Source organism: Vanessa tameamea, chromosome 14, assembly GCF_037043105.1.
Source record: "Vanessa tameamea isolate UH-Manoa-2023 chromosome 14, ilVanTame1 primary haplotype, whole genome shotgun sequence".
In the NCBI taxonomy this organism is placed as follows: domain Eukaryota; kingdom Metazoa; phylum Arthropoda; class Insecta; order Lepidoptera; family Nymphalidae; genus Vanessa; species Vanessa tameamea.
In genome coordinates, this window is record NC_087322.1 from 9,403,240 (window position 1) to 9,429,554 (window position 26,315).

Sequence of the window (26,315 nt, forward strand, 5' to 3'; positions counted from 1 at the left end):
TTCTGCTCTCATATTTATTGACTTGAATTTAAGTTAGGTATACTTATATGTTGCAGGCGACCAGCTTAATTAGCTATTTAATTAAAAGCCTAGTCTTTTTATTAAACGGCGCTCAATCAGCGATGTAATAGATACTATATTCGCAATTATTTATATTGCAAAATGTGCTGAAAGTTTATATATATATTTTTAATATTTTATTATACCAATAATTGTGGTCTTACCTTTTTTATCTTTTTGGTTTCGGTGGAAAAACTTATTCACTCGTTTCCCTCACGCCAAGGGGATATGTGGGAGTCATCGGTTCTGAGTGCAGAGTACAGCGAACTCTCCTAGCGGAAACGCTTAAACGTCTTCAAACTGGGATTTTTCAGCGTTGTGGGTCAAGGCACTTTCCTCATGCTCTTGACCTTCTTTTGTAGAATAATTTTTTTGCAGAAGAAGACCATCTCTTTCCAGCACCTCTCAATACTGAGCATAGCATTCCTCGTGCTCGGCAGCGAGAGGTTTCCACCAATAATTACCTCTAAGGAATAGAGTTGGAAAGTATATTTATTAACTGGACGCCATTTAGGCTACTAGTTGAGCGGCGCCGCTTAGTTAAAAGGCTAGACTGTTAAATGAAAGGCTGCGTGCGACAAACGCGAGCATATGATTACATTCTTATCTTAGTTCTAATTATAGTCTTAAGTGTTTTTATCATCAATGTCTGAAATATTGATTCCAACGGAAGCAATTTCTATTATAAAAAAGAACAAAGATTAAGCCAATCATCTTTAAAATCTTAATAAATACATTGAATAAAACTTACGAAATATTAGCTAGTTTTTCTGGGACAACTTATCAAATATGTAGTAGTAACTAGTTTTTCTTGGAAAAATCTTCATTGCTACACTAGTATAGTGTACATTCCATTTCATCTAACATGATGATTCCAAAGGGCTTATAAGATCTTATATGAAATAAGTACATTTTGATGTTTTTAAAATACAAAATAAAATTAATTCGACAAATTCAGTAATTTGTTATAATATTATTTCTAGCTTAGAGATTAGGAAAGGTATGAAGTTGTAATCCCGGATTAAGGAACGAAATAAATCAGAGATGACCCTGGCTCTACCTGTTTGAGCAATATGGCTATTTAATTTGGAAGGATTATAAGTGAATTTGTTTTATAAAATATTATTGTTTTTGATAAATTTATTTTATAAAAGTTGTTGATTAATTCTTTACATAGCAATTAATTAATTTATATTAGACTAAAAACAGATTTTTTTTAGGGGTTTAATCATTATTTCTCATAAGATTCAATTGTTATAAAAATATGTACACACAAGTAGAATCGACATAAAGCGAACCTATATAGCTATTACTTGCAAAGTTAACAACGATTGAGATATTACTCGTATCTGAAAGGAAATTGAGTGAATTATTTTCAACAAATGCGATGAAAAGATGGTACATTTAGATATTCCACTGTTAAGCTCCTCCTTTCATGTTAATGGCTGACGTTTGTACTACTCTGTTCTACATCGAGTTGATTCATATATGTCATTGATAAACGTCATTAGTGCAACGGTAATAAAGAGCCGGCTAGCGATGTAAAAAGTGCTGGTTTGATCCTGTCTGATCTGTCATAGACGTCTCTGGCTCCCCACTAGCACACGCTTTAAGCTTAATTGGAGGGGTAAATAAGAATGTTAGTAATTCCTTCAAATGGGGCATCATTAATGTTCTTAGAAAAAAAGAAATGTTAGAATTTCATATTCTCACGATATCATACATCTAGCAAGCAATGAGTTACAAATTAATCACATGATATACGGTTGATATTATTGCATTAAACCACAGACATCTCGGTTTAGAATAGATATATAAATTAAATAATACATCATTATTATCATCAGGCAATTACAATCCACTGTTGGATGTAGTAGTACTCCCAAAGTGCGCCAATGCTGCCAGATCATCAGCACCCATCAGGCCCCGCCATTTTCTTCAGGGATCGTCAGTGTATTTGCCGATCCTTGGTAATAAATAGTACAATAAAATTTCCAACGAAATTTCCAAAGTCAAAGGAATGAAAGTAAGGTATTGTTATGCAAATACATTAACCCACTTCATTTAGGCCAGATGTCCATAATTACAACCGTATGGTAACGCTGACCATAAATTAGTTACAATTGAAGACGATTGCCCCAAATCCCGTGTCAATCGGGGATTATCCCGGAAAATTGGTCGTAAGCCCGAAACATTAGTCGGTATTTATAGCGAACTGGTCACCCTACCCGATAAGTCTTGGACGTGATTGAATTGTTTACAGAAGTTTATCAATGCTCAATGTTCGTATTATCGTGATTATTTTATTGTTTTAAATTCACAAATTGGCACATCATATGTATCCTTTCTTTCGTAGTATTATTAAGTACCTAATTAAGTAATTACTTATTTGTATATACTATTGTAGAATTCTGAAGAGGGTGTTTTTTCGAATGCGATCTGAAGATCTACCAGTCTATTTGAATGAATGTATGGTCTATTAATTGAGACAAGTATTCGAAATGACGTTACGAGCGTCGGGGGCTGTGGCAGTTATATATTATATTTGTATTAAACGGTTTATATATTGTAAATAATGTCTGGCCGAGCTGGCTAGTTGAACCGGGATGGGAGGTGTGGATCGTGATGATTGCTGGTTCAAATCCAGGCACCATGATTGGCATTCATATGGTGTTCGTCTGGAAAATATCGTGAGGAAACCTGCATCTGTCTAATTTCCATGAAATTCTGCCACATATGTGTCTACCAACCCTGTATTGGAGAAGCGTGGTGGAATTAGCTTAAAACCTCAAAGACAGAGAAGGCCTTAGCTAAGCAGTGGGATATATACAGGCTGTTAAATTTTTACTTTAAATACTTTCTAAAGTTTTTGATTGCAATAATGAATACCTCTCCTTTTTTCTTTTGTATTCGAAAATTACTAATCACTTACTTCTCGTAGAGTTATTGACATTTCATATTAGGCTTATGCCCGGTTTCCGAGGTACTATTATTGGTAGTTTATCTATTCGTTAGCGTTATCGGTTCGATAACTTTTGAAAGTGCGTTTCCGAGCAGCGCAATGTAAGATATTCTCCGTTTGTACTGTTATTAATAACGAAATAAAATGATAAAATCAATTTCAATCTCTGTTTCTTGATAAGACCCATCTAGTGGCACATTAAGGAACAGATCATCAATTTCATAGTTATTGAATGGCAAGACGGGTTTTTGGAAACGAAATGACATGCTATTTCTTCTTTCTGGCAAAGTTATTTTTATTAAATAAAACTTTAAAATTAATTATTGATATAATTTGATCGAATAGGATGAGATTTTGCACAAGAATTCCCGATAAACGTAAGTGAGCTACTAAGGGAGATTTTCTCCATGTTCATCTCCTAAAAAGATTAGCAAAAAATAGGGTATGAAAGTTTGTACAGAAATTGGTTATTTCTGATGTTAGATATGGAAATCGGTATTTAGGTTTCTGTTAATGATACAACGAAAATTATCAAAGATCTTCCGAAAATGTATTATCTAAGAGGTAGAAATTTAGGATGAAAGTATCATGGAAGTTTATCGTTTTTAAAGTTGAAAATATGGAAAGCGATCTTCTTTTTCAAACTGAAAACAGGTTGTATCAATGAAAATTAATCCCTTAAAAGGCTTAAATTGGAGATTATAGTTATTGTATAAATATTATATTGTATACTAGCGTTATATTTAGGACATTTTTCGAGGTATTTACTAGATGTAGCGTATAAATAAACTTTTGAATTTGAAAATATGTAGAAGTGTTGTATTTGTATGTAAGAAGAATTAAATATGTATGGAACATAGCAAAATCTACATAAATTGCCATTATATTTAGAAAATATTTCATGACAAGCCAGACCTAAAAAATATTCCACTTACAACCGAATAAAACCCACCTCTGTCCGAGCACTCAATTTGCTAAGTGGAGCTAATGACAGATTATCGCGTCCCTGCGGCCACCTGAGCTGGCCGGGCAAAATATGCTATAACTCACACAACCCGGGTACAACCGAATATAATTCACCCGGATCGCGTCCAATAAATTCGTCAGGGTGATTAGTGCAGGTCGCGTTGGTACCATAAGTAAGGAGAACACTTTTTTTTGTGGATCTTTATAATTGAAATAATAGTAATTTATTTATTTTTAATAATAAATTATGATGTGTTTAAGTTTATGTGATTTGTAATTCAACGGTGAAAGAAAACATCGTGAGGAAACGTATATATGTGGGATGAAAGCCTGCTACCAAGCCGCATTGGAACAGCATAATCGAATAAGCTTCAAGCTAAATATACGGAAACAGCAAGAAGGTTTATTAAAAGTTACATACATACATTCTTAAAATAAATACATTAATTAAAAATATCAATTGCATAAATATATGTAATAGATATAGTTATATATTGATTTATAATTTATGCAAGAATGTAAAAAAAAAAATTATAATATTATGGTCGTAACTCCCTTCGTATCTGCACGCAATACGCAGAAACTACTAGATATTTTGTGATGGTGATTCTTTTATTATTTACCATCATTCAGTGAGGTCTAGAAAACATTTCATGCCATCATCCAATGACAAGAAGTCAACTAAATATAAAGTAATAAAAAGTTATATCAAAAATTTTGTCGATATTGTATTGTGCCAAATGCAAAATTTTGATAAAGTAATTATAATTATTATAATTAATAAATAAAAACAAAAAATACTTAAACACAAATATATTAATAAAGAAACTTTATAATATTACTACACTGTTAAGTTTAATTTCTTATCGATCGTTGAAGTTCGTTTGATAGCCGTATCATCTAGGGTGTCCTTTAAATTCGTTTTTCGTAAAATTATTTTGGTAACTTTTGATCTGTCAGTATTTTGCAAAGAAGTTGCTGCTTTATTTTCAATTAGACGTGATCTTTTTGTTTCTCTTCTAACGGCTAGTCTCGGTATTTTACTCGGCTTACTAATCAAATGTTCTCTAAAGCTACTAATACCTACTTTTATTTCAGTTCGAGGTCTCTCTATCCTGATGCGAAGGAGTGGCTTTTTATTTTTAAGTTTTGGTGTCCTATTGCTATCTTTTTTTATTTCATCCTTGTCACTAATCACCTTATAGGTTTTTTCATCTAGTTGTGTATGCATTATAGCCTGATATAGTTCTTTCTTTTCTTTTCTTTTGACTTTTTCCAATGTTGATTTTATTTCTGGGTTCACGTTAGATGATTTTGATTGGTCTATATTATCAGTAACGATAATGTCTTTTCTTCTCTTCTCACACGAAGTACAAGAACAGTGGTTAAGTAAGTTTTTTGAACTTCTTACTATGCAACGACACTTGCATTGTGATATCGATTGTTTAAAAGTACTTTCTTGGGAATAATTAATTTCTTTTATTGTTCGTTCATCTTGTGATAAAGTCAACGTTCTTGTTCCTTCTAGATCTCGTTTAGTCGCTTCCGATTTTCTAGTTACTTTACTTAACTTTTGAATATCGTTAGGCTTACTATAATTTTTGTTTGAAAATCCAGTTTCGATACTAGTCAATTCTGGTAGTATTTTTTTCAAAGATGATTTCTTGGGAAATGTATTTGCCATAGTTTGTTCAATAACCATACCTTTGCAATATGATTTACTACTTTTAACAGACACATATTTGGTTTTGGAAGAAGGGTATTGAATATCTGACTTCAATTTTTTTTGCCGAGGCTTAATAAAAAGTTGCACGCCGTTCTCTGGTTTATTTTTATCTAAAAAGTTACTTTCATGTTTCCGATTTTGCGTGTAATATGAGAAGATTTTGTAGGGTCCACGTTTTTTTTTAAAGAATCTTAAAATATTATCTTTGATACCTCCTTGCCTTTTATTATAGCAAAAGACGTAAAATAAGGAGGGAATACACCAGATTAGTTCCACGAAAAGTATAATGGCGATAATCAAATATTTTTTTGGAGATTCCTGTAATGACGACTTGATTCCGGATAGTGTTTCAGATTTTACTCTCTCATTTTCACTATTATAAAGTTTAGTTTTTCCACAAAACTTGTTAGTATCATTCATTAAACTAAGTATACTTCCGAAAGCTAAATACAAATTATCATCATTTAAATGTGGAGCAACGTCATTTGAAAGCCATGTCTGAAATTTACGCTTAAAATGGTCAGAACTTGCAGAACTTTGTGCCTGCGTGCAATTTTCTGCAATGTCGTAATAATTAAACAGTATCATAGAAGAATTAGGAGATGAAATTGGTACGAGAGATTGATTTTTAAGGGGTACAAATATAGTTATGGGAATGATATCCCAATTTATCACCGGTAGGGGTATTGAGAAGTCTGTATCGGTTTTTTCATAATATGCTAGATGTTTGCAAAGATTCTCCATGCTTCTCGTAAGAGTTTTACGTGGCCGAGGAAGTACATTAATTTCAACCGATTTTAGTAGATTCTCATTTGGGTTGCGCCAACTATGCCCGTCAGTGTTTAGATTTCTTTTAATATCTTCGTAAACTTTGAATACATTGATTGTTTTATCCATCGATATTGTTCCTCCGTAGTAGGCAAATTTAGTAATAGGTAGGACCCACACCTTAAAGTATCCTCCAATAGCGTCAGACAGAGCCATGTTCATCATATTATTTATTTCAGAATTTTTTATTTCTCTTTTAACAGTTCTGAAGGATTCTTTGAAATAGGTAAGCAACATGTTTAAATAGTCTTCATTTATAGTACCAAAAGTATAGGGGTAAGGAATTAGCCCTTGTATATGTTTTCGAGCCTGAAGAAGTTTAATTTTGTCTTTACTCCAGTGTTTCTTTTTCAAATCCGATTGCGTGAATAACACAGTTCCGACATTCGGCGAAATCAATTCTGGCCCACTCTTGTAATATGCTAATGTGTCGCATATGAATAATATCATAATGTACACGTTCATAACAAACATACTATAAAATATTTAATAAAATAAATGTTTATAAAACTTCACATGAATTGATAATTCTTAAATAAATAATTGTCAGAGACAACATCTCTCAAATATGTAATACGTCACAATGTAACTTTTTCTATTCATTGTAATATTATTAGACTAAAATGTAACTAAACCTATAAATAGTTGATATACGTAATTTTTTTTACACTTGTATTGAATTTACTAATAGTTGGTCGAAAAACAATAAAGAAGCTTCTTGTATTGCGTACTGCTTATAAGTAAGATTATTTTTACTAATAAATTTTAGTCAGATATTAAGAAGAAACAGCCGCTACATGTTCCACTACTGGACATCCCATCCTACGGATAATAATGCCCATAATATGGTTCGCGGCTTGTGTTTGAGGAAATACTTGTGCACTTTAATAATATAATCTGTGCAGCTGGCTCACTTCCTTAACACGCTCAGGAAGACATCATATTTTGATATCCATGTTATTTAATAAGAGATATTAGTCTAAGAATCCAATACGGAAAATTTATAAGTAAGATATATTATATCAAATAAGTTGAACTCATTTAATTATTATATTTCATTAATTTAAATTATTATCGGAATTGCGATTCAACGAGGAAATGCCTCTTGCCATCAGTCATTAATCATCATTTTGGTGCAGTTGCTAAAATTAGTTTTTATTTATAAATTGAAATGTTGTCGTAAAGAACTAAATTGCGTCTTGGTTTAAACTTCGTATGTATTATCAAAATATTAAATAATAAAAACCAATTCCATAAAAATTATCTCACAGAATAAGTTCTCAAATGATAACCATACGTGTCATTTGTCGGTCGTGTCAAAGCTTCAGGTGGTTCGGAGCACGTAAATCAAAGGGAGCCACCCCCGCAAATTGTTTAATTAAACAAGGATCTTTATAACATATCAGCATATATAGCAGTATTTGAAGGGCGCAATAGATTTCGTAGGAAGTTATGAAAATCGGTATTTTTTTTATGATATAGGTAGGCGGATGTGCAAGTGGGCCATCGGATGGTAAGTGTTCGTCACCGAACATAGACATTAGTGCTGTAAGAAATATTAACCATTCCTTACATTACCGCCACCAGCCTTGGGAAATAAGATTTTATATCCCTTGTGCCTGCACTGGCTCACTCACCCTTTAAGCTGGAACATAACACGCTAAGTATTACTGCTTGGCGGTAATACTTAGAATATATGATGAGTGGGTGGTACCTACCCAGACGGGCTTGCACAAATCCCTACAACCAAGCATATTGTCATTTATTTTTTTATATTTCTGTACGTTTCCGACTTCATTATATTGTATTGGTCATGTGTAAAGGAAATTAATATTGATTGACTTATTTTGATAAGAGTAGTTTATTATTATTATTTATGAAACTGTGATATAATTAAAAATATACGGTACAAAATTGAATTGTTTCTCACTTTGATATTTAATAGTTCATATATTTTCAAATATATTTTGTAACATTATAACTGTAAACAATCTACTTCTATACTAATATTAAAAATGTGAAAGTAACTCTGTCTGTCTGTCTGTCTGTCTGTCTGTCTGTATCTCTTTCACTGCCAAACCATTGAATCAAATTTGACGAAATTTGGTATATGGCATGACTACCAACCTCCTAAAACGCGAGCGAAGCCGCGGGCGACAACTAGTTGTTGAATAAAGAACAAAAATAACTAACTAGATGCACAACAAGTGTTCATATAATCTGGTTTTATTTACTTTATATCGAGGAATAGACGACCGTCGAATGTTTTCGGGAACTGCAGTCTTCCTGAAACACGTATACCTCGATAACTCAACGCAAGAGAAAAGGTACGCACACATTCCGAGAACTTATTTAACAGCGATTTTTATAAATTTCATACATGTTTAATACATTAATAAATACCTTTATTAAATACCTTAAACTAGGATTGTAGTATTTCCTACCTTTCGTGTTGTGAAAATGATATTTTATTTTATTGTATTTGTTATTCTAAATAAACAAACCAATTGAGATTCCAGAAAAAAAAAATTACATAGTCAGAACAAAATGCGTATTATTTATATATTTAATAGAAAAAATAAATAATACGACGAGAATTTATACGTTATTAATTGTATACGTACGCAAGAACATAAATGATATTTCCAGAAATAGTTTAGTTTAAGAAATAGTTTCTTGATATGAATACAAGCATAAACTTGTTACTTCAATTACCAGATTACCCGTGATTAGTAACTCAATGTATACGTTTTTACAATAGGATCCCAGAAAACGTTCGAAAATATTCAATTGTAAAAGATTCATTAAAGAGTGTTTGTGCTATAGGATATACAAAAAAATTTTTTTTTTTTATTTTGTCGTATGTCTATGTCATAGGTGGCAAACGAGCAGGAGGCTCACCTGATGGAAAAAAAAACTAAAAAAAAAACTAGTGACTTCTTAGTTGATTGCACACCTTGGGAATGAGATGATCGCTTCCAGCCTCTTTCAAAAAACGAAAATATATTTGTCGTTATTGTATGAAAACAATAATTGTAAAATATGACATTTAAAAAATATCCCGCTGACATTCTTTCGCAAGTCCAAGAAGTTTATTTCCAAGCCGGTGGTAGATTTTTGACAGTCAATAACCAAGTGTAACACTTAAAGATTTTTGACTTCGACTTTACTTTTGGAATAAATAATAATAATACCTTAAAGTAGGACTTGAAATATAAAATGATCACATGTTTTGATTAGATTTTTCTGTAGCGAACAAGAAATAACTATTTTTATTGAAAAGTAATAAAAATAACTATATGAGCATACAATAATAAGTAAGAGAAAGATCAACGTAGTATTATAAATACGTTCTTGAATTGCGCTGACCACGAATTTTTCTAAGCGATGCTGTTATAATTATTTATTGCTTTCATCCGGACAATACCGATCCTAGAACATTTGAATTAATTAAACGTGTTGTTGTTAGTTGAGATGGCGTGACAACGTGACCATTATTTTGTCACGCTCGCGTGTCTTGCCAGCATGCTAATTGGAGACTGAGTTATGATGACAAATGACCTGGTCACTGGATACAATTTAAACGATCCATTGAAATAGGAATTTGTAATATTAATAAGTTAATTTATTTGCTATTTATGATCTTGTAGCTCTTCATATCTCTGGTATGTTGCATGCAGTATACCTAGTCGTCTAAAAGCATCATGAGAGGGTGTACCCCAAGCAGAACGCGCCTAGGAGCATAGAGGCAAACTATGTTAATACTTTTACTTGGGTGATATAGATAACAATTATTTAAGTAACATTATTAACATTAAGTAACATTATTTGTTATTTTATGGGTGTCATTAATACGATTTCGCATTTATTTTTAAGTTAGCCTGTTCATTAAAATAAATCTTCCATTGGATACGGCTTGTTAAATAATATAAGAAGATATTGATTATACAAAAGCGCATAAATTAATTTACATACAGAATATTACATATATATTTTGTAAATTAAAAATTTCATTTGTGAAGAAATTTAATTGATTTCTTTTACATAGAACAACATATCGTAGCGTTCCAAAGCGTAGATTTAAACTCAATTGAATTATATAGAATGATATTTCAGAATATATATGATATGTTTATGAGCTTAAATGAATAAAATGTTTTTTTTTTTAAGCTTAATCCTTACTAAATCAAGGACGGTCCATTAATACATGATTACATTTACTTAAATCCTAACCCTTGCAGTCTTACTCTTATAGGCGTCTTATTGTAAACACTCATTCTACACAAAGCTGTCGACAATGCGTATTATCGGCTGCGGTAATCTTGATAACCCTTCCACTGTCTATTAATAAAGGCCCCTAATGATGCGTGTAACGCAATATTGTTGTGAGCATTAATGGGTTATGTTAGACGTGATGTTCCATTCGAAAGCAATTTTCAAGGATTATTGACAAATCGGTACACGCAGAAACCTATCTACGTTAATAATAATAGTTTATTTATTCTATTAATAAAAAAATAAAAAACAAATGAAACACGGATTAATGTTTGTAGTAAAAATAAACATAGCAATAATTTATCCAATTAATATAACCTTAATTATTACTTGTTCAAAATACCAATACGTAGGATGGTAATCAATGTTCTCATATTCTTACAAATATATATTTGGACTGTGTTGCCGTCCACATTAATTTAATTTTTTGTTGATATAATTAAGAATCGGTTTTAGTAGTTGTTTTAATAAAAAACCTTTTTATAAATTCATCTTTTGTGTGCATTTAATCGTATTCTAGTAAAATACAAATTCATTGAATACCGTTTAAAATATTTTCAAAGCTTATGAAAGTTATTTACACTGGGATATTTAATAATATGTTATTTCACATATATTATACAGGCTAATTATATTGTCAATAATATATTAATCTATTTCAGCTATTTCTTACCTCAGTCGTAAAGAGTCTGTTCCGATCGCATATTAGTAAATTGTACTTTGTTTTTTTTTTTTTAGTTTTACTAAATGTAGGCACAGATAACGTTAAGATCGCACATACATCAAAATAAGTGCACTTATAAAGTACTTCTAGGTTAATTTTTATGGCCTCCTCTAATTAGTGGGGTGGTGGAGTGGTCTGATATATTGTAGTGGTAGAATGGATTTATTGCCTGCTTGTGAATCGCCCTTATGATTTGTGTCTAATATATGAACTTACTTATATATTTATGGCCCACTACATATGTCTTAGGTGTTTTTTAATTTTTTTAATTTGTTCCTTATAATTGTAACTGTTCGTATTTCCAAGACGTATAACAATATCTAATAAATATCGAACATTGTAATGGAGATAATAATTAAGCCAGTTCTAATTGATGGATTAAGTTGAAATTTTAAAAATATTTTGGTAACTGGAACTTTCGTAATGACTATAATTTTCCTACGTTTAATCTACGTTTCAAAATTACAATTATTCTAACGTTATATACATTAATAGTAAAACAACATGTCACTTCCAGTGTCGAGTACACTGTGTTTGATACATGTACTGTATTTTATAAAGTTAATTTATAGAGGAATAGTATAAAAAAATGAAATTAGTATTCATACTAAAAAGATAAATCGATAAGCACGGCTGATTAAGTTATTGTCACTGCCTTCATTCATCAAAACAAAACAAATATCTTTAATCCTAAGATTTATTGAAACATAATATATTTAAAAGATAAATATAAATATAAAGAATAAACTTATATATGTAATCATCAATGTCTCCTTTTGTCGGTGTGATTTTTTAGTATTTAAGATATTAAGATAAAAATCTTACATTACATTTTTAGAACAAATGTTTCGAATTTCGAAATAGTAGGCAAAGCAATAACAAACACACAAGCAGGAATATAATCTCTGTATTGGAAGTTATAGAGTTTGCATTCCTTGATTGAGACGATGGGCGTCCCAAAAAAAGTTTCAGTATTTAACTAATGACTCCTGAATAACGTATTGAGAGAAATAAAACTTCTTTATTTATATCCTTAGCTTATTTTATATATAAATATATATTTCATTTTGCGATTATGAGTGTCATACACGTTAAGGAGTTATGCACCTTTAAAGAATCTCTGTTGACATCCTTTAAAAACGTATTGAAGTAAATTTTAGTAACTCAAGAGCGACCAGCCTGCTAAATGTTGCCTGACCTTTTCAAAAAGATTTTTATTAATAAAGTAATATTTGATTTCAATTTTATTTTTGTTTCATACATAATGATATTCTGGAAATTGAATTTGTACCAACAGTATTTTTTTTTATTACATACAATTTTATTTAAATTTAGTATAATATTTTTGTCCGTCTGAATAGGCTTTCATAGTAATGGAGATAATCATTGATATTGTATGCGTCAGATAAGCCATTTCATTTATATTTATAAAGTCTACTCCCGGATTCGTTCGTTCTGTGGTGTTAAAGGATTCCTCGGCGATGCCGTTTGCATATCTGATAATATTAAATACCGTGTAAAGGTTTCAGAATAACGTTATATAGAGAGGAGTATGTTTATGAAAGGAATTGTGGTCAGCTTTGATCACAAAAAATGATTCGATTTAAAATTGGAATGCGATCGTGTAAAGGTTTGTTAAGAAGATGGCTTTTAAGGAGAAATGACTGATTTTTTTTTAAATATTAATTATTTTTTAAATAGTCTAGGATTTTTGTATAAAATTTGATAATTTGAGTTTATTTGGCCAGTCAGACCATACTGTCTAGAATAGTTTTCAGATAATTCTTATGATGAAAACTAATTTAGTTCTATGTATTATATTTCAATACTAGGTAAGTAATGTTGTGGAAATGTACACATTAATAAAAAAAATTAAGAAAAACATTTTTACGACAAGTATAAGTAATATTTTATCGGAACCTGCCTCGTTTCTTCTGGATAGTTTATAAGGCTGCAGATCCTAAGATTCTGGGTTTGAATCTCCGAGTCGGGCTAAATAAAGTTATTATATTTTTAGTAACGAATTCTCAGTTTTCTTTTATTTAAGCCGGTTTCTCGGAAAGGAGGTAGTCCTGCATTTGATATTATCCGGTCGCGCTGAATTGACATCGGGCTATATGTGGAAATAGAGTGCAGCACTACGAGCAGAGCATTCTAAGTCAACTTACCACAATCTAGGCCAAGGAACGATTGCTTAGGTGACGGCCTCATGATGGACTTTATCCAGAGCTCTAGAAAGGTAATTTCGAAGTCTTTGTTCCCATCTTCGAGACATTGTTAAAGTTAACATTATTGGGAAAAAAATCTGAACAATAATTACTTTGTCTGGGTAGTTACTACAACATTCCGATTATCTCCCTTTTTTGTGCATTATTTACAATATTTATAAAACTTTATTGACCCTAACTGTTAAGTAAGGCCTCTTTTGTGCAAACTTAGGAGTATTAATAATTGAAATAAATAATAATATATGTGACAATCAGTATAACTTTAGATAAATATTGAACAATGAAATGAAAAAATCCAAAATAAAATCTCAGCGCCGACAATCTCATCATTACAGGGAGCGATTCGATCTGCGATGATTGACAGCTAATAACCACAGATTTCCCATGGGCGAGTGCAATTTGTTCCCTCTGTGGCACCGATTCATCGTCGATCTGCCACCATTGTCTGACACTCTACATCAAAACAGTTGACGTCTTAAGGCTTTAGGACGATGAACAATTTTGGGATTTTGGTTGACCTTAGATCAAGATTTAGCAGAGGAAATGTTGAAGAACTTCTGTGGCAACATTCCGTGAGCATTGGATATATTGAAACATCGCTGAGGCAAGATTATCTGTTTCTATTTTAATGTTTTTGACTGGATTATAAAATATATATCGCTTAAATGCATATAAGAATGCTTTAATAAACGAGGCATGCTACAATGGAATGGTAAATATACTTATTAAATCCGCAAATGATTTTCTTGATGTTTAAACTTTATTATAAATAATTAATATATTTATTCATTTATATTATAATAAAAATATTAGAGCAATAATACAGTGACGAATAAACAAATGGCGGCTTATGGATGTATGTATAAAAAGCATTAAGAAATAGTTTGTAAACCATTTGTGGGTGTAATGTTTTTTTTTTACTTGGCTCGCCAAGCTGGTGATGATGGAAAGTTCAGAATATAATCGTTTTTTGTACAGAGTTACCCCAGCGCCGTGTCTCGCTGCCAGGTCGATACTCGTTGCATACTGCAAGAGTTGTACACTACGGTTACAAGGCAAGGACGCACACACCAAATGACACTATAACGAGATAAAAGAACATCATATCTTCTAAACTGCTTAATTCCATCTTAGAATATATCAATATTTGTGAAGCTTGGGACAATCGAGGTGTTAACTTCGATAGTCACTTGACAGTTCTTAAATTCATTTTGGTCCAAAATCGACAAAGTCCAAAAAGGTTTCTTTCAAATTATCGAATCCTTATAATACCTTCTTGGAAGTTATCAAACATGACTATGTCCGTGACTTATTGAAGATGAATATGAAAAACGTTCAATATGTCGGAAACAGCTATGGCAGGTAAAGTAAGATCCTTAAATCCGTAGACAAGGATCTGCGGATTTAGAAACAAATGGAGGTTAAGGTTCAAACAGTGGGATCTTTATGCTGTTGATGACGTAGTACTAAAAGACAAAAATGCGTCCCAATATTTAATATACTTTTTCTATAATATTATATGTGTAACATTTTTATAATAATTGTAGGATTATGCTTAGAACGAAATCTTATCGCGGAGTTAAATTCTCGGAGAGAGAGATAAAAATAAATACTATTTTAAAAGTTTCAAAAGCAACATTAAAGGAACTCAGAGCAAGTAAAAAGTTTCTCTGTTGCAGGAAATTGACTCGCGATTCAATTTCCAGTCGTAATCCGTTCGGATATCTACGCGTTTTAACATCTGTTAGATTCGTGAAATATTTTTACATAAATATTTTAACATTCAGACGTATTTTATATGCGACTAGCTTATTGGTTGCATGGTCTGCGTCAAGAATGTGATTTTAAATATATTTTTTAGGCTTTACTATAAAAGTATTGCACCAAAATTCATATTCAAATCGGGTTCAATTAAATCACAAATCTCTTATAACATAACAGATTTTTATCAAATATAATAAATAATCAAATCAGTAAAACAATGTTTTGTTTTGGTAATCACAAATATATCGGAATCTTATTCAAACAAACTTTACTTCAACATAAGGTTGGCTTTAAGGCGAATTATAAAACGTATTGCGAAATGTCCATTTTTAAATATAATACCGCAACGTCAAAATAAAAAAGATCTTAATTTTTTGGTGAAAAGAGTTCATTTTATAGACTAAAATTTGTCACACAGTATTTATTATACCTAAATAAATGAATTGTGTTAGTAAGTTTAAAGTATAATTTAGAGGTTCGTTGCATAAATATATATTAATATTGACATACTTCTCATGTAGGTATTATATAAATAATAGATCTTTCTCAACACTAGTAGCTGATGTTAAATCTAAATTTTTTAAGCCTGATTCCCACTAACTGCATATAGACGGACGAAATGAATATTTGATAGGCTCCTAACGCAAATGTCAGCACAAATAGAATAATAAACGAGATAGGATTAACCGAAATGGATAATGCTCAATATTTCAAATAGGTGATTCGTTTCGAGAGGCCTGATCGTATTTACGAGGAAAGTTCGTGTAATTATTTGGTAAAGGTCAAACAATACACTAGAAATTTCACTCCGGAGGGAGCGCCCATCTACGTTACATTAAATACTTAATATATACTTAATATAATCGGATATGTTTTTTTAGTCATATCATTTACTTTTAGGGCTTAGGCAGGGTTTTGTGCAAACCCTGCCTAGGTTCTATAAGCAGCAATACTTAGTACTGTTGTGTTCCGGTTGGATGGGTGAGTGGCCAGTGTAACTACAGGCACACCGCCTATCTACTATATATATATAGTAGATATATGGACACTAGACACATACGTATTAAGTATTAAGATCGTTATTTTATGTTATCATATATAACGTGAATTGTCATATCATCAAAGTATGAAGTTAATATTGCGGTCTGTTTTATTTGGCCATGAAATATAACCATTTTTATTATAAATGAAATTAATTGTGGAAGTGAAAGTTTGTGATGAAGTTTGTGAGAAATAGCTCAGAGTGGTAGAGATAAAAGCTTTAACAAAGCTCTATCACCAGTAGTCATTTAAGTAATAGTAATATATATATATATATTTTAAGTAATAGTAGTATATATATATATATATATATATATATATATGTCGGAGGAGCAGGATGCCGAACAGTTGGGTTCGGAAATTGGTCCGTCATTTGGAAGACTATGTGGGCGTGCAATGGAGATATTCACAAAATAAAACGTATTTAATATCGTTAAGTTACTGTATTAATTGATTCAACAATCGCAACAAAAAAATATCAAAGGATTACAATAATTCATCCCGATTAAGAGCAAATGGGTTTGCAAGCAACCATCGCATTCTAGTCGCTTGTCAAAACATAACGACTCGCGTTGCCATGACACCTACAACTCCATTCGGGGTAGTCGGGGGGTTATTGCCAACTACTCGATTCATTAATTATCCAAATCAACAACCAAAGTAACCGCGCCCCGTTATATATATATCTACACATACTAATAAATATATTTTTTTATTTATAATTTTTGTGAGTAGTTAGTGGCTCTTTGTTTTGGAAGTAAAATTAAATTGGAAATAAGTGGTTTAGTGTAATAGTGTTCTATTATAAATAAAGATATATTAATCATAAACTCTTAGTAGTGCACAACGTAGGGCCCATTCATTTATTACGTAAGACGATTTAGGCGGGAAGAGGGGTCGACCATATCTTATGTTTTCTTACAAGGGGGTGGGCGGTGTCTCGATAGTTCTTACGTAAGATAAAAAAAGGTGCAAAGTTAAAATTATTAGAAAAAGCGCGGGCAACTGCGCGATGGCCGAGGTTTGCTCGGGTGCGTATAGATATAAAACGATATTTCCATTTCTATGGCAACGGACGGGCCAAAAAATAAAGATTATTGTATAGTATATTTGACATTACAAATAAACAAAAAAAAGTTTGAAAAATAAACCAAACGTATTAATTTTTTCCTTTAGATTCTTACGTAATAAATATAAAACGGGCAGGGGGTCAAAAACTAGCTAAAGTACTCTTACGTAATAAATGAATGGCCCCATAGCTGAGTTATTAGCACATCGTATGAAATACGTAAATCTAAGGTTAGTTCATCTTTTTTCCTAATTCCATTGGAAAAGGCTAGAAGTAGACGTCGCAGTTTCACCCGCGTGAAATTTAGACTTGACGTGAAGCGTGAATTCCATATTCCTGTACAAGCATAAATCACAGTCTCGTATTATTTATAAAGTTGTTGATGTGTGACGGTTCTAGAAATTATTTTACATCAAAAGAATATTAAATATGAATATAATATTTAATAAAAGTCCAGGTGTGCGTCAATCAGTGCGCAATAATATTAAAAGATTTATTTAGTATGTAATGAGTTCCGGTGCGTGTCAGTATTTGCTCTATTGGGTCGAAAAATCGATGCTACTTCTGGTAAATAAGGTAAATATTATATATTTTAAAAATGTCATAAAATGTTTTCTACATTTGGTATAAAGAAATGGATACAACTTATGAATAAATCATTATGAAAAATATAATTTATGACAAAAGTTTTGTATATAAATTGCGATTTAATTTGGAGGTGCTGGGATTTGAACCCAGGACTTTCAGCATGCGAAGCAGACACTCTACCACTGAGTTACACCCCCGGTGGGAATATTAAGTGAAAACTCCAATTAGGTTTATAAACATCGTCAAATATGTTTTTTTTTTAATTTGGTTCAATTTTTGTATTCCAAGATACAAATGAACTAGGTCGAAAAAACGGAAAATTTCGATTTATTAAATAAAGTTGTTTTGATAGTGTAATCATATAATGTAATAATAAATTGTTTAATTTAAACATTTAATCGAAAAAAAGCAAATTTCCTTCAAGAGATACGTAATTATAAATTTCTGTCAAAATAATTGCTTAAAATAGTATTCAGTTTTTTCGTATCTAAAGTAAAAGTAAAGGAAAATGGACAAAGATTTATGTAAGAAAATTCATTTATAATTATTAGTTTTTATTACATATAAAACTTCTATTATACAACTAAATTTGAAATAGTTTTTTTTTTTTAAGTTGTTCAAGTTATCTTTAAGGCACATCTGAATAAATATATAATAGAATATTAGTTACATTAATACATACAGTTATATTAATACAAAGTACGTATTCTAAAAAGTACTCCAAATACAATCTCTAAAAAAGTAAAAGTTTAATTCTGATAGTTCATAAAGCCACCACGAGATGGCGCTGAAACGTTATTCGCTAGTTAGTTATTTAAAGCTAACTTTTGTCAATGTCGATTCGTTATCGCAAGCAATGTTTTCGCAGAGCGCCCTTTTAATTAGTGAAAATATTAACACGGCTGCTGCGACAGATTATAGCTTAAAATTTAATTTAAACTATGTCGGTATTGATAGTTTTGTATTAAAACAAATAGGCCGCTCTATTTATACCTACTTTAATAGTCGTTTATAAAATATTCAAAGCCGAGATTTCTCAGTAGTTTGAACATATAATCTTAACCAATGAAAGGTTTTACTTAATCTGAGCTTTTAATAAATCTCGTGTTTCACGGTGTATCCACCAACACTCATTGGAGCAGCGTGGTGGAATAAGCCTGACAACATGTGCTTCTCAAAAGGAGAGCTGGCTTTAGCCCAACAGTGGGACATTAACAGGCTATTATTTTTGAACGTAAATAATAAAGTAATAGGAAGTGTATCATTGAAAGCGACTATTCTAGTATGTCCATTTTATTTAATCCCGTTTGATGCTCATGAGGTTAAAGCAGTTTTTTATTTTAAAAAAGAATACTATAAAATTTTAATTTAACCTTATCATTTACTTGCGAGTTCCGTGACAATATATTCGTAATAAATTAAATGTATTCGGGTATATAACTATCGATGAACGATATTTACATACAACAGAGAGCACACATACAAACAATTAATAAAATATATAGAAAAATAAGTATATACAAATCATGACCGCGTCAAGTGTTGAAGAGAATACTGGCAACATTGATCTAAATTTTATTCGCATTTCTCTGAACAATTCATTAATTTATCTTTTTATCACCTATGCAGACAAGCCTTTATTTAAAAAAATATGTATATTTACATTCTTGTAAAATATTCAACGCTGGTAACACAACTGTGAAATAATAGAAAAATATAACGGTATAGTTTTAACAAAGTCAAACATTTAATAATATATTTTTAACCAGGGGCCGATAACCACATCCTTTGGCGGCGATGCGTGAAAATCGTATCAAAATGATTACAGCACTCTTTTGTTGCACCCCTGTTGTTTCAACCCTCGGTTGTCGTCTCTATAATTATTTGTGCGCTGTGGTTTAGATGCTCTGATTTGTAGGGTTACAAAATAGGTCACTTTTTTTTTAATAGGAGTTTTACAAAAAGTGCTTTTAGTAGTTAGAGTTGATTATTAAACATTCAAACGTTATGCGGTTAATATTTATATATATTTGATGGTAATTATTTCATCGAATTGAAAAATAATACAAATAAAACATGAAATAGAATCGTCGAAATCATTTTAAACTTTTTTATCAAGCAATGGCGCGTGTTCTAGGACTTACATTTGACTTTTACATTGATGTAGCAAATGACTCGTTTCAAATGTTAATAAACGATACAGTGTATGAAATATAAAATACACTGAAGATGATTATTGAAATAGGTGCGTGAACGGGTTAATGGGCCACTCAATGGTAAGTGGTCACCATTAATATAAATATATTATATATATTAATATTAAATATTGGACAACATCACATACATTACTCTGACCCCAATGTAAGTAGCTAAAGCACTTGTGTTATGGAAAATCAGAAGTAACGACGGTACCACAAACACCCAGACCCAAGACAACATAGAAAACTAATGAACTTTTTCTACATCGACTCGGCCGGGAATCGAACCCGAGACCTCGGAGTGGCGTACCCATGAAAACCGGTGTACACACTACTCGACCACGGAGGTCGTCAGCTCCGTATAGAAATCGGCGCTGTAAGAATATATAATAAATATGAACCATTACTTAAAACACCAATGCGCCATAACTTTGGGAACTACTTATAATGTTATGTCCCTCGTGCCTCTAGTTACACTGGCTCACTCACCATTCAAATCGGATTATAACAATACTATATTTCTTGTTTGCACAAAGCCACCATCCCACCACCAAGTTAACATGGTGCACGCATACACGGATAACATTTCTGCGATGACATACTTTAAAGGAGAACTACCTAAGTCAATTACGGCCTGTAATGGGAACAAAAGGTTGATATTGAATAATAAAAATTACTGAATATTATTAAAAAATAAAAGATTACTCGTCTGATTTGTACTCGATTTCTGGCATCCGGAAATATGTGAATATTACCAGTCAGATATAGGCAGCGGCGGCCTTACCCATTGCGAGGCTCCGGGCGGTAGGTCTTTGCGAGGCCCCCTGTCCTCGGTGAAAAGTATGTATGTGATTCGAAAGTAGGTCTGGTTGTTTGGTTTAGGTATTTGTTATGTTTGACGAGAGATGGTAAAGTTATACAAATAAATAAAATTTGTGTACTTTAAAAATATTTGACATTGAAAGAATTACAAAATTAACAAATAAAGAAATTCTATTTTTTTAAATTGATGTTTTTGGCGTCTTCCTTAGACTAAAATCTTTTATTAAAGCATGGGCCGAGAGATATGCGATTAAAAGACCTATCTTCAAGTGTTTTGAGGCGCGATATTATCAATTATATTCAGAATTAATGAATTAGTTAACTAACTTTATTTTAATTTACTATTATTTTATAACCTTAATAAATATTTAGGAATCAAAAACAAAAGTTTTAAATAAAAAATCTATTTCAATTTTGCTTGGATTTTTGCGCAAGGCCCCTGCAAGAGCGAGGCCCCGGGCGATTGCCCTGTTCGCCACCCTCTAAGGCCGCCGCTGGATATAGGATGGTAATTAGTACGTCTGGTAAATCATATACATGAATTATATTAATTAGTATTGAAATGACTGACTTTTACATCTGTTATGACGTATGTTTGTCATTCTTTCATCGTGACTCGGTTTGCGAATATTGTTCTCGTGTATCCTGATATCTGTTGGTTGCTTAACCAACTGACCCCCTTCATTTCAGATTGAGGATCTATGTATTAAGATTTACAGATGATCTTGGATCACCAATTACCATTGCACCGCACCTCGATGATATATTAATTAAACATATTAAATGTTCTTTGAAATAAAAAAAAAAATAAAATGAAGCAGTTACGGTTTTTAATTAGTTTGTATAAACGAAACGTAAGAAATTTCAAGTATGCTGTACTTTAATGACAGAATCATAGTCACTTTTAATATTTTTTATCACTGAATTTCTTTTTTTAGTGTGAAAAAAATACAGGACAAAATTTTTGTATGTAATTAATGTATTCAAGGCCGAATTTGTATGGTCCGGTTGCATTACCTTTATCATAATATTAAATCAATTAGTTAATATACTTAATGATAAATAATTCTATGTTAGAATAATTCTATGATAAAGGCGAGTGCGCCGGTAACCGAGCAAGTAATGCGGGAACATTCGTACATCTTCCCAGTTACCACTATAACACGGCTCAAGTCGGAGGCGATGGTATTTATTTAAATTCATACTATAAAATTTGTTGCAAACTGAAGAATTTGTTTATTTGAACACAATAAACTTAAGAATTATCATTTTATTTAAAAAAAAAACATATTTTTGCATTTGATAGACCTTTTATTACGAACTATTATGGATTAAATATCACGTACGCTATACGTTTAAGGCGCGGAGTAGTTAAGTTTAACGTTAAGTTTGGCCACAAAGATGGGCTTTGCGAAGCGGAAAAAGAATTAACTTGTGTAGCTGTCAGATATAAGGCCCTTAATAATAGAATAAATCCTTCGTCTTTGCTATAATCAAATCAAAAGGTATCCCGCTAATAGATCTTTCTGTAGTTGAATGTAGATTCAAAGTATTTACTTATTCCAATTAGATTCCATTCCACATTATTTAGCGTTTTTGTAACTCCTGTAGCGTATCCAAAATGACGGGCTTAAATTCAAATGTAGTTAACGTTTATATACACTTTTTAATATGTTTAACTTGTATTTTAAAATCGTGGAAAATTGTGCCTAGTGTTCAACATTCCCGATCAAGAATTCTACGTGCCTTATGTACTTTATTGTATTTTTTTTTGGTAAATGAGTTTATTTCATAATTAAAATTTGAATAAGTTTAATTCGTTTATTTGATTCAATGAAAACATTTTCTTCGTTATTGAATTCGTAGTCTAATAAGATTATGCTTTATTTTTAATATTTCTTAATAATATTTTCATAGATAAATGTGCATAGATCTTTAAATAAATTAGATATTTATCAAAATCCAATTAAGTAAATATTTTAATGAGAATATATAAGTTAAATATATTTTTATAAACATACTATTCTTGTACCGTGTAACGGAGTGCAATTCTCAGAGGATACTCCGATCCATGCTGTATCGGATCGTGCACAGCAAGATGAAAGAGTCAGCTATATACATTACATCCTTCATCAGACAAGGACGGATAGCGTCTCGAGATGACCAACAGTTAGGGGTCAGGGGTGAACGCTCTCAGATATTCTGGTTCCGAATAAAAGTTTAAGCGCCAGAGGCAAGGTTTAGGTAACTGTGCTGGGTCATTGTGGCTTCATCAGGTGACTTTGTTCAGTAAGACTAGTAGTACTAGTTTACACGATTGTTAGCAATTATAAACTCAGACTTTATTAGTTATTGATTGAGTTATGAAAATAAATCAATTAAACTGTTAACTCTTCGTAGTCGGTAGTAGGTATCTATATATAATGTGTTTTTGATATGCAGTGCTTTGATTGTTTGTGTATTATGTTAGATTAATGTTTGACGTAATACATACCAATTATAGAAGTAAATGGATTGTAGAAATTAAAATATTTTCGATACTAAGATATTAAATAGATTTCTGATAATATGCCTTTGCAAGCTCGTCTAGGTACCACCCACTCATCAGATATTCCACCGCCAAGCAACAATACTTAGCATTGTTGTGTTCCGGTTTGAGGGTAAGTGAGCCAGTGTAATAACACGCAAAATTGACATAATATCTTAGTTCATCAATTCGTACGTCCGCTTAACTGCGTCATAAATTTCTAATTTATTTTAGTATGTAAAGTTTTGAATAACAAATACTAATTATATTAAACTCAAACAAAGCAATAGATGACACACCAAAGGACAACGCGTATCACGCGTATGTGAAGATTTGTTAGTTAAAATTAATAAAATCTTGTTGGTTTTACTGAAATATTCTCAGTCATCAAACAGTCAAATTTCCAATACGACTAAAGTTCAACCTGACTAAATCTAATTTAGGTTGTATTAACGTTGGCAGTCTTCCGTGAAATTTGTTGTAACATACATGACATTAGTATCGGTTCTGATTTACGAGTCCTGAATCGTGTTCGGTTGCAGATTTCGTTCTCGGGTTCAAACATTTAAGGACTCTGTTGGCATAGCTGTATTTGACTGTTTATGATAGATTTTTTATATATTACAAGCTAATGGTTTAGCTTGGCTTCTGATTTTTGAGTACCGCTTTTAAAGATGTTATTTTATTGTCATGTTAATATTAACGATATCAATAAATAAATCAAATTTCAAAATCTTGACGTGAAATGTCTCAGCGATTATAACAAGTGAATATTGCTGGTTCAAATCCGGCACGACCGAGTTTTCATTTTCTTTATATTAAATAATTTGGTGGTGAAGGCAAACATGGTGAGGAAACCTGTCAAAATTCTGTCACATGAATATTCATTATCCACCAATCGCCATTGGAGCAGCGTGGTGCAATATGCTCTAAACAACTCTAGAGGAGATTAGGCTTTGGCCCAGCAGTAATATATGTATAGGCTGCTACTTTATATATAAAAATATTTTTCAAACGTACATTTAAAAGTACCTTAACCTTCTTGACCCAAAAAAAAAAAATTACAAAATCATGAGTATCATTTGTTCATTTTACAAAAATTTGGAATAAGTCGAAATAAAATATTTATTTAAAGTATATAAATTTAAAGATTATAAATATTACTAGAAAGGCTTACCATAGTATCATTCAAATAAATGCAATCTCCTCCGAAACTCTGCCGTATCAGCGAATTCATCTCGCGGAATGACGCAAATTTAGTCCCTTTGAGATTCAAACTACGGAGCATGTTGTTTATTCTTACTAGATTACGCCGCTACAAAAGATACTCAGAGCCATTTGTTCATAGAAGATGATATACTACTCAGCCGTGCGTGTGACGACATGTTCTCAACCAACAAATCATCGTAAGCCAAGCAGTTCCTCGAATAAAAACAAAAGATTCCTTATTACAACGGAATAATGATTAATTTTCCCTAACATGTACGGGTTATGGTTACAATTTTTATATTTGTCGCTAGCAATGGAATACGACGAAGAGAGAATAAAATATAGCGAAAAAGTAGACCCCGGACGCAATAAAATATCAATTTTTTAGCATTGCACGAATATCAAACTTGAAATCGTTGTTGAAATTTAAACCGCTGTTCATTGCTGGCTTACTATGAATGTATTTCGTAACTTCGAAACATTAAGAGCAATGTATGTGGTGTAATAATTGTTACCGTTTTATTCGATATGTAGTTTTATGATTTTAGTAGACGCTTGCCTCCCCTTCCGCATAGTTTTAGTTTTGCCCGTATAGTTGAATATGATTGTGGTATGTAATACGAGAGAGGGGAATTCCGGTATTGTTTTTTAAATAATTTCAGATTTCCTTCAGAAAAATGTTTTTCTAATGTCAAATTGTGGTTCTTGACTGCTTAGTCGGTCTAGTGGCTAGATTGCAGATCTTGAGTTCCTGGTTTCGAACCCCAGATCAATCCGATAAAATTTAATTGGGTTTTTGGCGAATTTTTTTTAATCGGAGCTTGGAATCTGAAAGTTAGAAGCACACTCCAGTCCCTTAAAACCGTTGGGCCTGCACCTGATTTATTTCCGGTCGTGTCGGATATGACGTCCCATCGGATTATGAGTGAGACAATAGTGAGTGCACCTGTGTTTACGCACACACTTGTGCATCGCAATATGTCTAGCGTGGTCTCCCTTGACTGTCGTAGCTGCATCGGTCAGGATGACTTCATGAGTTCTCTGTGTGGGTTCAAATCGTTATAACCATTGATCAAACGAATATAAGACTTAGTATATGTGTATTGTTTTTATTTATACTTACGAAGGCGAGCCAAAATTCACCTTTCACGAGTGAGATATAAAATCACATTAAATAGTGTGTATGTATGTTAAGATTTAGGTATCATTGAGGTAGAAACCATTTTTGGAATGATATCTTTATCATTTTATGTGAAAGAAATTTGACGTCTTTTGATACAAAGAATCGATATAATTATGCTCACGCGATAGAATCTGAGCATCTAATT

General features: G+C 31.8%; 1 protein-coding gene and 1 non-coding gene across 2 annotated transcripts; both read right to left on the reverse strand.

Annotated features, from left to right (window-relative positions):
• Positions 1-4,829: 4,829 nt before the first annotated feature.
• Positions 4,830-7,067, reverse strand: LOC135193642 (uncharacterized). Its single transcript, XM_064217016.1, has one exon. It carries the CDS (start codon positions 7,014-7,016, stop codon positions 4,830-4,832), a length of 2,187 nt encoding a protein of 728 aa, XP_064073086.1. The 5' UTR covers positions 7,017-7,067.
• Positions 7,068-18,356: 11,289 nt separating this feature from the next.
• On the reverse strand, positions 18,357-18,428 carry Trnaa-cgc (transfer RNA alanine (anticodon CGC)). Its single transcript has one exon. It is a non-coding gene; the product is annotated as a tRNA-Ala (tRNA).
• Positions 18,429-26,315: the final 7,887 nt, after the last annotated feature.

Bases quoted from the DNA above. Each gene is read 5' to 3' on its own strand.
- LOC135193642 (XM_064217016.1), bottom strand. From the start codon at position 7,016: ATGTTTGTTATGAACGTGTACATTATGATATTATTCATATGCGACACA.